A 13,364-nucleotide genomic window follows, 5' to 3' on the forward strand; every position below is an offset into this window, starting at 1 on the left:
GGCAATGCTCATAAACTACAATACTTTGCTCTGAAAAGACAAGGAAAGGTCAACACTGAAATATCCTCAACAGATACCTGCACTAAATGTGATATCTCTTCAAAAACGACGCTCTGTTTAGCCAAAGGAGAGAAGACTTTGTCAAATGTAAAGCTGAAACGAGTCGCCTCCTTCTTGTCACGTCCAGTTCGAGACTTTAAGGGAGGAGTTGAAGGAAATAAAAGAAGCAACAATCTTATCTTGTTACCATTATTTCCACATCAAATGATCTCCAGCAGAAAAAAAAAAAAAAACTATGCATCAAGAAACGTTAAAAGGTTGAACTTGGGCAACTTGAACAACATAAACAATTTGTATAGTTTTGTGGGTTCAAAAATTTAATACCCACTTCCCTCCCCACCTACCAAATATACTTTACCTACTCAACATTAGCTTGTAACATTTACCTCGGCAGTCTTTTCCAGGGTAATACTATTTTCAGAGAGCACTATGTGCTCCAAAGAATTTTCTTCGTTTTTCAGCACGGGTCGCACACGGCAAAATACTCTGATATTTCCCTAAAAAGAACGCACAAGAAGTTTCCGTCAAAATCACACCAAAGGTGTTATAATAAAGGGAGAAATTTCAATGCAAGGCAATGCCGAGACCAATGTGATAAACAAGAGAAGGCTAAGCTGTTAGCAAACAAGACAAAATAAAACTTTCACAAAAACATACTTGCTCTTTTGTGTTGGTTGATCTTATCCCATCACTATCCTACCCAACCTCGAGGCCCTGGTACGAAGAATTATGTGAAGAGGTGGTTGTGGTATGCCTAGTGTTGGCTTAATGTTTAGGGTGATCGGCTTGGGATCCCATGATCTTGAGTTCAAACCCCACTCGGCTGTTGAATTAATACCAGGTGGGGTTGACTCTGCCTGTCATCCTTCTGAGGTTGGCAAAATAAGTGCCAGCATGCTGGTATACTGTGTCGGAGAGGCAACCCGTCCAGAATTGTGTCCAATAGCCAAGGAGTCTGCTTAGGCAGCGCCAACACTCTGCACAGAGTCTGGTCCCGATGGATAGATGGATGGTTGTCATCAAATAGTTTTCTTTTCAACATAGAAAAACTCAAAAGTGGCTTTTGGTCACTCCGTTAGGTGCGTAACATGTGTCTCCACCCGGAGCAACCCAAATGTCATTTTGCAAATATCAAGGCTGAACTCTCCAACTAGTCTCCTTCTTCCATCATAGTGATGCCTTGTCAAGTCCATCTTTGGGGTATGCTCCCCCTTCCTGCTCTGGTCCTTCTCACCCAAGAAGGTAGAGAAAGTTATGTCGTTCTCAAGCACGTTATCAACAACGCTCAGACAAAAAAATGATGAGCACGATTGTGCTCCATAAAAACGAGTCACTTAACATGACTACAACATTTCTGACTGAAAAAGAAAAGTGATGTCACAAAACGGTGTTGGCAGCACTCAGATTGCTGCATTTCTCTGATGTTTAAGGTTAACTCCAGTGCTATGCAATGTCTATCTGCATGCACAATTGATGTAAGATGGAAGCATGCACAATGTCTATCCTGTCCATGAGGCTTAATCGATGTAATACAAGAAAGTAAAGAAAGAAAGTATACACAGAAACAAATGAAATCAGTTATGAGTTAAGAGCACAGCTTGACAGTACCATTCATTCATTTTGATGTAAGCATTGCAGACTACTTGTCGACCATGTCTTCCCTGGCCTTGTGCAATTTTCTGTTGACTCATTATTTCAACATCAGCTCTATCTAAGCCCTTCACACCTCAATTGAGGCATGAATGGAGAGGAAAGGCTGGAACACCAGCAAGGTCCTGAAGTCAAGTACCGATAAGTCAAGTCAATATAGACAACTAAATAAAATTCATAATAAACCAGAACGGCACTCTTCGATGTCGTGACGTGACGTCGGCAGATATGTCTCCACCCACACTATTATTGAAGGCTTTTATGTGAAGAAAAATATATGGATTCTAATTCAGATCTTCACTGAAATTGAATAAATTCATCCTTCTTACACACGCCACCTGCCTATCAAGTTTCGGCCAAATCTGTCCACAATTGAGATCGTGTTATACAGCCGGATCCTGCTATTCATGGATTCGCAGACCCTGTGCATTCTCGGTTTATAAAATGCAACCCGCTTCGACATTTATGGTCCTGTGCTTCATGTATTCATGTTTTTTGTGGGAGGGAAAAAAACAACAAATTATACGAGCCACACACAACAGTCCTAAAACATAGCCATTCTGCTATGCGAAAAGGGGTGGGGGGGAGGGTGTGAAAGAGGGGGAGGGGAGGAGAGTGTGAAGGGGAGGGAAGGAGAATGCAAAGGGGGGGGGGGCAAAAAAAAAAAAAACAGCCAAAACACAGTCTTCCACCAGCCATGCTACAAGGTGAGCTGTGAAGCATGTCCCACCATTTTCGCTATAAAGATGCTCCAGCGCATCTACCACCTGCTGCATAAAACAAGCATCCTACAACATCCCCCACAAATAATAGGCAGCGAGACTACTCACCCCTCATTCATCAAACATGGCTCCCAAGCACAAGACCAGTGCCAGAGATGCATCGACTGCCAAGAGGCAGAAGAAAGTGATGAGCCTGAGTGACAAAGTGGAGCTGCTGGACCGACTGTCGAGAGGACAGAGTGTGGCCTATGTGAGCAGACTGAATGGAGTAAGCAAATCCACTGTTCGCTTAAATATGGAAGAACAAGAAGGTGATCAAGTACAAGTATATGCTGTCTTTTTTTGAGGGCCAACAGGAAGGCGTGGGTGATGACATCAATTTTCATGGACTGGTTCCATAACTTTTTTTGCTTATCAAGTTTACAAAGTCTCCTCAGGAGGAGGTACTTGGCAGAAAAAACAAACAAAAAAAATAACTTGCGTTCAAGGTTCTCCTGCTCGTCAATAATGCTCTTGGCCACACCTAGTCCAGTAAGTAGATTTAGCCCCAGAATGGCTGAACCTGAAACAAATTGCAATAGTTGTTTTTTATTGCTGGATCTTGTTCAGGGGGTCACTCTGAATGTCCCAATATAAAATAGGACAAAATAGGACCACCAGAAGTGCCCTAATTTGCATAAATTCAAAATGGCTGCCATTGAGCACTTGGGGGGGGGGGCTGATATCTCCTAAACGGTGCGTTTTAGACCCCATAAATGTATTATTAGCAGATAGGAAAGTGACCCCAAGGAATCCAAATATGTGGTCAAAATTTGTATATGATGTCATATATGTCAGAAATGACGTCATAGGCATCATATATGACATCATAGGTGTCAAACAAATTCAAAAGAGTTTATTTTCCCTTATCGTATAGTATACATCGGGATTGACAAATAAACTATGCAACACAACATGGAACACAACAAACCCCCCCCCCCCATCAGGGTAACCTACACCAGCACATTTCACCTAAGGTAAATGGACTCAACGGGCAGGTGACTTTGTTCAGGTGATGAGTGTATCTGTACAATACATCAGATTTATGTGGCTATTTTTACACTGTGGGCATGACTGATTTCATTTTGCATGCTTTGTGTAGTGACTGCTGTAGAGTGTACTGTGTATATGGTGTTTGGTTCAGATTGTTTGTGTGGGGTATTAGACGTCGTATGTACGCGCATAGCATTAGGTAAACTACTTGACTGATTTTCGTGGAATTTAGCATAGCTTTGACAATATCCTAAAAACTAATTTTCCATCCAGAGGGCGACATCTACACCATGGATGACACAAAGTGTGCCATGTGCGAGAAACAGCTTGACGATGGCCGACAAACGTTTACTTTGACAGAGACGGGTGCCCATAGTGTGAGGGAAGCTGCAAAATCAAGAGGAGTTTCCATCAACGTGATGGTGGGGCAGAAGTTCCACTCTGAATGCAGACTAGACTTTTGCAACAAGAAATCTATACAGTTTCCGTTAAAACGAAAGTTTCGGGAGGAGCCAGAGCCGCCAAGTCGCCGTTCTATTGAACCCATATTAAACTATTTGGAACACTGCTTCCTTTGTGGGATGTCAGCAGACACAAACTCTGATGATTCTTTTCCTGTTCGAACGTGGGACTTCTGGAGGTCTATCTTTAAAGCATGCGACCAAAGGCCCTCAAACGATCGTTGGGCAGAGAAAGTTCGGGGACGTTTGGCATCTTGCATTGACCTTCACGCGGCAGATGCCATTTTCCACATCGTTTGTAGTGTAAACTTCAGAACAGGGAAGCAAATACCACTCCGTTACAGAAGTGACACCAGCAGCATTATTCCACCGACTAAGCGAGGGAGGCGGACAAACATTCAATGACAAGAGGCATTCCTGCAGGTCATCGCTGACCTACAGAAAAATGACGATGAACAAACCAGTCACTGATCTTGGTGATGAAATGTCAAAGATATGTGAAGACCTATACTCTCCAATGTATATGCGTGTAAAGTTATTTGAACATTTTGGAGAGTGGGTTGTGATCACGAACATAAATGGCAGACTGAACATTGTGACATTCAGGAAAGCTCAAGCGCAGATCCTCCAGGAATTTTATGACACTCCTAAAATGGACAATGAAGCTGATGAGAAGTGACGAATTATCAAGACTGCAGGTGAACTCATCAAATCGGATATTAAAGCGCACGACACTTCCAAATTAACATACCCAGACCCAGTTCAACTTCGATCTATTGATCTTGACTTGAAATACTTGCCAGAATCACTTCAGCTTATTTTGTCTGGTCTTTTCCCAGGTGCAAATGACCTGAAGGTTGCCACAATAGGCCATTGTATCATGCAAGCTACAAGGCCTCGAACCGTCCTTGCGCACATCCCATTTGGGCTAGGTGTCCAACTGCACCATTTGTATGGTTCTAGATTTTTGATAGACAGTCTTTATGCTCATGGCTTATGCTTATCCTATGATGAGGTTTTATGCTTCTCCAAGTCTGCAGCCAGGTCAAGTGGTACGACCTACCTAATATCAGGTCACTTTGGCCACTACATTGCCGACAATGTAGACCACAACCTCCACACCTTAGATGGCCATGGTACATTCCATGGTATGGGAATAGTGGTAGCTTGTACACCAAAAGTACTAAGTCAGAAACCAGTACCACGATTCTTAGCCTATCCAGATGATGGGGTCCCGGCAGCTAAGATTGCCATCCATTATTACAACAGGTTTCTTGCGAAAAAGTAGTCATTGCTTTTCCAGAAACTACCTGATTTAATTGTCAACGATCTTCCCTCCAACTTAAATCTTTTCTGGAAGATTCCCTTGCCCCTTTGTCCCAGTAGACCAGGGTGGTCAGGAACGATGCAAGCTATATGCAAGGGTGAACATCCAAGTAAATCATCCGTACACTTCCTTCCGATGATAGACTTAGACCCCACGAACATGTCCTGCATCTCCTCCACATTGCTGTTTGTTGTCGAAGAAAACAGGAAACACAGTACCATTCCTATTCAGACATTTGATCAACCATTGTCGTTGAAAGCGCAGACGATCATTCATCATGAGGACAAATCTAGCGAACTGAAGAAAGTAGTCAAGTTAGGTTTTCACCTCATGATGAGTTATCTTGGATCCATTGGACACCTCATGAATGCCTCAGGACTTCGGGAAGCACTTGAATTAGTTTATGCCGAAAATGCAGTCGACTACATCCTGAATGGCAAGGCCTATGCTCGGGCTATACGGGGGCAAACACTGATTTATGCAGTTCTGAATTCAATGATTCTGTGTGAAGCATATGATTTCATGTCCCACGAAAACAAAGTCAAATATGATAACATTGAGTGAAAGAGATGATGTGCACCCAGATCTCAAAGAGGCAGGTCAGCTATACGATGGTCTACTTGCGGATGATATTCAAGCGAAAGAAGCATGCAGTCATGACGTCTTGAAGAGAATAAGCCAGGTCCTGCAGAAACACAAGTCAAGGATCGCCGAGTTCCCGATGGGCCAACTGTGGCTACAGTACATGTCGATGGTCGAGCTACTTCTCCAGTTTCTGAAGGCAGAACGAACAGGTGATTTTAACCTCCACTTGTCCTCACTGCGGAAGATGTTGCCACACCTTGCTGCCGCAGGACATTCGCACTACACCAAGTCCGGCTATCTTTACCTGACAGACATGCTCAACTTGGAGAAGACTAGCCCGGATGTTCACCATCAGTTCCGCTCTGGAAAATTTGTCATTCGAAGAACTGGCAGGTTCTGGGCGGGTCTCTCTACTGACCTGGTAATTGAACAAGTCTTAATGCGGACTCTGAAGTCAACTGGTGGATTGACCCGTGGTCATGGCATGGAGGAAACTCAGAGGACACGATGGTTGTTAGCTGTGCCTGCATGTGCATCTGTAAATGAGAGCATGCAAAATCTAACAAGGACCCATTATTGCACCAGCGAGCAGCACAAAGATGTCGTCGTTGAGAAAAGCCAAGGACTGCAAAGACACCGACACAATCTCAAAATTCCTTAAAGACCAAAATCCACTGATCCAGTCAGACAACCTCAGGAACATTGCAACTGGAGTCATCGCACACAGTTCAGCAAACCCACATAAAGCAGAAGAAGTTGGTTCAGCTATTCTACAGAAGATGTCTGGCCAGAATATGTTCGAGTATTCATTTAAGAAGGCAGACACCGCCAAAATAATGGGTCAGAAGGTGGTCTCTGCAGGCAATGAAACCATTGCTGTACCAGTTGAGCCACAACTGCTGTTCCAGCACCTGCTCCTTGTTGCAAACAGTGAACCAAACAGAGATTTGAAGGGCCTGTTCAAGCACAAACTCTCAAGCTATCCTGCATCCTTGTTTGATGCCCACGGAGTTATGCGAGAAGCGAATAAGCCACAACTTGCCGACAGACTTGAGAGCTGTGCACCAACAGCAGTTGGAGGAGATGCACCACAGCGCATCCCTGAGTACTACGTACCAGATGGTGGATCTCTCCTTTACAGAATACCTTGGAAGAAAAATGACACCTACGAGGAAATCTGTGATCACTACATCACCCATGTCCAAAAGCACTACAAAAATGCCATTGTAGTATTTGACGGATACGCCCATGGCCTTTCCACCAAAGATGCTACCCATCAGAGGAGAACGAAGGGAGCTGTTGGTCCACGAGTTTCTTTTCCCCCCAAAATGCCACTAACTACAAAAAAGGAACACTTTCTAGCAAATGCTGAGAACAAGCAGTGCTTTATACATTTGCTGATGGAAAAGATGGGTGAAAACGGCATCAAGACCCTGAGCGCAGATGGTGATGCTGATGTCTTGATTGTGAAAACGGCTGTAAGGTGTTCAACATTTGCTTGTACGCAACTAATAGGAGAAGATACATTTTTTAATAATAAGATTTAATAGGCTACGTCACGACATCGTCGGCGATGCGTGCAATGCGCTATGCCTAAGTTAGACTATCGTTGGGCATCGGTTGTGTAGGCCAACAACAGGTTCAGCATTCGTTGGTACAAGTTATCTATAACACAACGAAACGTTCTGTGTCCATTACTAATATGTTATGCATACAACCAACTCGTTATGAATACGTCCGAATCTTAAAAAAAAACATCAAAAGTTCAACTTCTTGCACTGTTGTGTTTCTATTGCGGTGATGATTGCAAAGGACTCGTCTTCAGGTCAGAACGCAAGTGTGGGGAGAAGGAGGTGAAGAGGAGAGTCAGACATTGTTTGCTTCAAGAAGTAGTTGGGGAAAGAATTGTGTAGTCTCTTGCCAGTGATCCATGCCATTGCTGGATGCGACACAACATCCAGGATATTTGGGATAGGGAAAGGAGCGCCCGTGAAGAAATCCCAAAATCATCATGAGTTTAAGTCGCAAATTCTAAAGTTGGCTCAAGAAGGGTTGGGGGGTAGAGGACGTAGATAAAGCAGGAGAGAGCGCTCTTGTCTTTCTTTGTGGTGGAAAGATGGAAGAAAGCCTGGATGACCTGAGAACCAGGAAGTTCTCGGAAAAGGTGGCTACCCGTGCTCGCAGTGTCCAAGTACAGATGCTACCTCCAACATCCAACGCAGCAAGATATCACTCACAGAGGGCTGACCATCAAGCCCAGGTTTGGATGGGGAAAGAAGAACTGAATCCAACGGATTGGGGGTGGCATTTGCCAGATGGTCGAATGCAGCCAAGCAAGATGGACTTGCTTCCTGCACCGGAATATCTGTTGAAAATAATCCGGTGCCAATGCAAGGGTGATTGTGACACCCTAGGTTGCAGCTGTCGGAAAAATGGCTAAGAGTGTTCACAATCATGCACGGGATGCAAAGGGACATCATGCACCAATAAGGGGGATGTTGCCACCGATATTTATTCAGACCAAGTAAAACCTCATCATGTGAATAAGCCAGGACATATATGGGACAGACTCTGTGGAGGTATACATTTGAATTGGTTAATGTACAAGGCATAGCTCATGGAACACATTTCAGACTAGGATATTTCCAAAGAACGTCATACATGTACTTCCTACAAAAACATTGAGGAAAACATAAATTATATCAATGACGTCATCTACAAATTTTGACGACATATTTGGATTCCGTGGGGTCACTTTCCTATCTGCTAATAATACATTTATGGGGTCTAAAACGCACCGTTTAGGAGATATCAGCTCCCCAAGTGCTCAATGGTGGCCATTTTGAATTTATGCAAATTAGGGCACTTCCGGTGGTCCTATTTTGTCTTATTTTATATTGGGACATTCAGTGACCCCCTGAACAAGATCCAGCAATAAAAAAACCTATTGCAATTTGTTTCAGGTTATAGTGTAATTCTACTGGACTAAAGGCCCGGTCACACCTTGACATTTTAGCCAACGTATGCCGATTTTTGAATTTTTTTTCTAAAACGCTGGCACACATTGAATACGTTATGGGTAAGTTTTGATAACATTGAGAGCACGCTGAAAAACACTGCCATACGTCGTTGTACGTTGGCTTTAAACGTTGTACTTTTCGGTTGTCCTCAAATTTTTTCATGCTTGAAATTTCACGACGTATGACTCAAACGTTCCGCTACGCTGGCCACAAGTTGTATGCACGGTCTGCGATCGTTGACAGACGTCAACACATGCTACTTGTAAGTTAATCATAAGTTGAGACACGCCGAGGTAATGTTTAGCGTACCCGAAACTTATTTCTAACCTATGATTAACGTGTTGTTGGCACGTTACGCGATCGTTGCCACACATCGACAGACGTTACTTTTAAGTTACTCATAGGCTGAAAGATGTCGGTATAATGGATCGTCCGTGCGTCAGCGTCCACGGCCACGGCCAGGACACTTATTTGCAGCATTCTTCAAACTTTTCTTCGGCATGACGAGGATGTTCACACTTCGATGTCTAGCTTGGCTATGATTCCAATTGTCCATCGGCATTCTCCTCTTCTTCTTCTTTCGGCTGCTCCCGTTAGGGGTCGCCACAGCGGATCATCCGTATGATCCGCATAGTGATTTGGCACATGTTTTACGCCGGATGCCCTTCCTGACGCAACCCTGGTCGCCTCTTACGACACAGGGATATGGTACACCTATTTTAACCGGGGTATACACCGGCCCAGTATACTGGTACTCATTTCGCCGACCTCGGAAGGATGACAGGCTGAGTCAACCCCCTGGTGTATTAATTCAGTGGTCCAACGGGGCTTGAACTCAGGACCTCTTGGATCCCAAGCCGCTGCCCCAACCACTGTGCCAACACCAGGATATAATTGTCCATCGGCATTGTCTATTTAAAATAGTCGAGTTTGAGCGTTTTAACACGTTCAGAAGAAACGCTTCAAATTTCCAAACCCCAGCGTCAAAAAACAAAGGCGAGTGACAGCAATTAAATCGTTCATTGTAAACAATGAAAATAGTTGAGTGGTACCGTTTAAAAGTCGTTGCGCTCAACAATTCGATTTTTTTTACACTCAACGACTTTTAAACGGTACCACTCAGCTATTTTCATTGTTTACAATGAACGATTTAAATTGCTGTCACTCGCCTTTGTTTTTTGACGCTGGCGCTCGGAAATTTTAATCGTTTCTATTGAACGTGCTAAATCGCTCAAACCCCACTATTGAAAGTAGACGCTTGCGCTCAACAATTCGATTTTTTTTACACTCAAGCGTCTACTTTCAATAGTGGGGTTTGAGCGATTTAGCACGTTCAATAGAAACGATTAAAATTTCCGAGCGCCAGCGTCAAAAAACAAAGGCGAGTGACAGCAATTTAAATCGTTCATTGTAAACAATGAAAATAGCTGAGTGGTACCGTTTAAAAGTCGTTGAGTGTAAGAAAAATCCAATTGTTGAGCGCAAGCGTCTCCTTTCAATAGTGGAGATGCAGCCATTTAAATCGTTGAGTGGCAGCCTATGAACCTACCCGTGGACACGCGGACGCAAGGACGATCCATCATAACCCACACCCTCCCCCTCACACTCACCTACTACTGCCAACATGAACAAACTACTACTACTACTACTACTACTACTACTAATACTGATACTGATACTGCTGACATGGACATCGACTCAAAAAAGAACTCAAAAACACTGTTGGGTTCCCCTTTTATGAGCAGCATTTTTATATACCAATTCCCAAAACCGCTGGGAACACGTCTTTATATGGCAGTTGTAAGCTAGAAACACGTTCATTAATTTTTTTTTTGTCGACCGGAAGACGTCATTGGAATACGTCTGCATACGTCGATGTGTGTTGGGACTACGTAAAGAATTGGTTCAAAGCACGTCAAACATAAGTTAGAAATAAGTTTTGCGTAAAAAAAGACATTACCGCGACGTGTTTCGACTTATGAGTAGCTTATAAGTAGCCTTTGTGGACGTGTGTAAGCGTCCACATATCGTGTGTAAAACTTATCCCCATCGCATGCAGAACGTGTGTCATACGCCGAGTACGTCGTAAAATTTTGAACATGTTTAAAATTTCTTGGCGTACTCTACTTACTACGACGTATGATAGCATACTTTAGCGTTCTACTCATGTATACCAAACTTACTCATACCGTATTTGACGTGCCCCAACGTTTTAGACACATTTTTCTTAGGTCGGCATACGCTGGCAAGATCGCCAAGGTGTGACAGCGATGTTGTCACTTCCATTTCTACGGCAGTTATGATTCGAATCGTTGTGCGTCAGCCTTTTAATAGGCTACGTCACGACATCGTCGGCGATGCGTGCAATGCGCTATGCCTAAGTTAGACTATCGTTGGGCATCGGTTGTGTAGGCCAACAACAGGTTCAGCATTCGTTGGTACAAGTTATCTATAACACAACGAAACGTTCTGTGTCCATTACTAATATGTTATGCATACGACCAACTCGTTATGAATACGTCCGAATCTTAAAAAAAAACATCAAAAGTTCAACTTCTTGCACTGTTGTGTTTCTATTGCGGTGATGATTGCAAAGGACTCGTCTTCAGGTCAGAACGCAAGTGTGGGGAGAAGGAGGTGAAGAGGAGAGTCAGACATTGTTTGCTTCAAGAAGTAGTTGGGGAAAGAATTGTGTAGTCTCTTGCCAGTGATCCATGCCATTGCTGGATGCGACACAACATCCAGGATATTTGGGATAGGGAAAGGAGCGCCCGTGAAGAAATCCCAAAATCATCATGAGTTTAAGTCGCAAATTCTAAAGTTGGCTCAAGAAGGGTTGGGGGGTAGAGGACGTAGATAAAGCAGGAGAGCGCTCTTGTCTTTCTTTGTGGTGGAAAGATGGAAGAAAGCCTGGATGACCTGAGAACCAGGAAGTTCTCGGAAAAGGTGGCTACCCGTGCTCGCAGTGTCCAAGTACAGATGCTACCTCCAACATCCAACGCAGCAAGATATCACTCACAGAGGGCTGACCATCAAGCCCAGGTTTGGATGGGGAAAGAAGAACTGAATCCAACGGATTGGGGGTGGCATTTGCCAGATGGTCGAATGCAGCCAAGCAAGATGGACTTGCTTCCTGCACCGGAATATCTGTTGAAAATAATCCGGTGCCAATGCAAGGGTGATTGTGACACCCTAGGTTGCAGCTGTCGGAAAAATGGCTAAGAGTGTTCACAATCATGCACGGGATGCAAAGGGACATCATGCACCAATAAGGGGGATGTTGCCACCGATATTTATTCAGACCAAGTAAAACCTCATCATGTGAATAAGCCAGGACATATATGGGACAGACTCTGTGGAGGTATACATTTGAATTGGTTAATGTACAAGGCATAGCTCATGGAACACATTTCAGACTAGGATATTTCCAAAGAACGTCATACATGTACTTCCTACAAAAACATTGAGGAAAACATAAATTATATCAATGACGTCATCTACAAATTTTGACGACATATTTGGATTCCGTGGGGTCACTTTCCTATCTGCTAATAATACATTTATGGGGTCTAAAACGCACCGTTTAGGAGATATCAGCTCCCCAAGTGCTCAATGGTGGCCATTTTGAATTTATGCAAATTAGGGCACTTCCGGTGGTCCTATTTTGTCTTATTTTATATTGGGACATTCAGTGACCCCCTGAACAAGATCCAGCAATAAAAAAAACCTATTGCAATTTGTTTCAGGTTATAGTGTAATTCTACTGGACTAAAGGCCCGGTCACACCTTGACATTTTAGCCAACGTATGCCGATTTTTGAATTTTTTTTCTAAAACGCTGGCACACATTGAATACGTTATGGGTAAGTTTTGATAACATTGAGAGCACGCTGAAAAACACTGCCATACGTCGTTGTACGTTGGCTTTAAACGTTGTACTTTTCGGTTGTCCTCAAATTTTTTCATGCTTGAAATTTCACGACGTATGACTCAAACGTTCCGCTACGCTGGCCACAAGTTGTATGCACGGTCTGCGATCGTTGACAGACGTCAACACATGCTACTTGTAAGTTAATCATAAGTTGAGACACGCCGAGGTAATGTTTAGCGTACCCGAAACTTATTTCTAACCTATGATTAACGTGTTGTTGGCACGTTACGCGATCGTTGCCACACATCGACAGACGTTACTTTTAAGTTACTCATAGGCTGAAAGATGTCGGTATAATGGATCGTCCGTGCGTCAGCGTCCACGGCCACGGCCAGGACACTTATTTGCAGCATTCTTCAAACTTTTCTTCGGCATGACGAGGATGTTCACACTTCGATGTCTAGCTTGGCTATGATTCCAATTGTCCATCGGCATTCTCCTCTTCTTCTTCTTTCGGCTGCTCCCGTTAGGGGTCGCCACAGCGGATCATCCGTATGATCCGCATAGTGATTTGGCACATGTTTTACGCCGGATGCCCTTCCTGACGCAACCCTGGTCGCCTCTTACGACACAGGGA

At 43.7% G+C, this 13,364-nt stretch overlaps 1 protein-coding gene across 6 annotated transcripts in view; it reads right to left on the minus strand.

Annotated features, from left to right (window-relative positions):
- The window catches only part of LOC147035073 (carboxy-terminal kinesin 2-like), a 122,894-nt gene that overhangs the window by 29,242 nt on the left and 80,288 nt on the right, over positions 1-13,364 (minus strand). For all 6 annotated transcript variants that reach the window (XM_085893325.1, XM_085893343.1, XM_085893333.1 and 3 more), the window contains 2 exons: positions 447-557; positions 78-194 (listed from right to left, as the gene is read on the minus strand). In XM_085893325.1, coding sequence (XP_085749451.1) covers positions 78-194; positions 447-557 — 228 coding nt within the window. The remainder of the gene's footprint in view (positions 1-77; positions 195-446; positions 558-13,364) is intronic.

Source organism: Eptatretus burgeri, chromosome 1 (assembly GCF_056783735.1).
Source record: "Eptatretus burgeri isolate ZD-2024b chromosome 1, Ebu_testis_v1, whole genome shotgun sequence".
Lineage (NCBI taxonomy): Eukaryota > Metazoa > Chordata > Myxini > Myxiniformes > Myxinidae > Eptatretus > Eptatretus burgeri.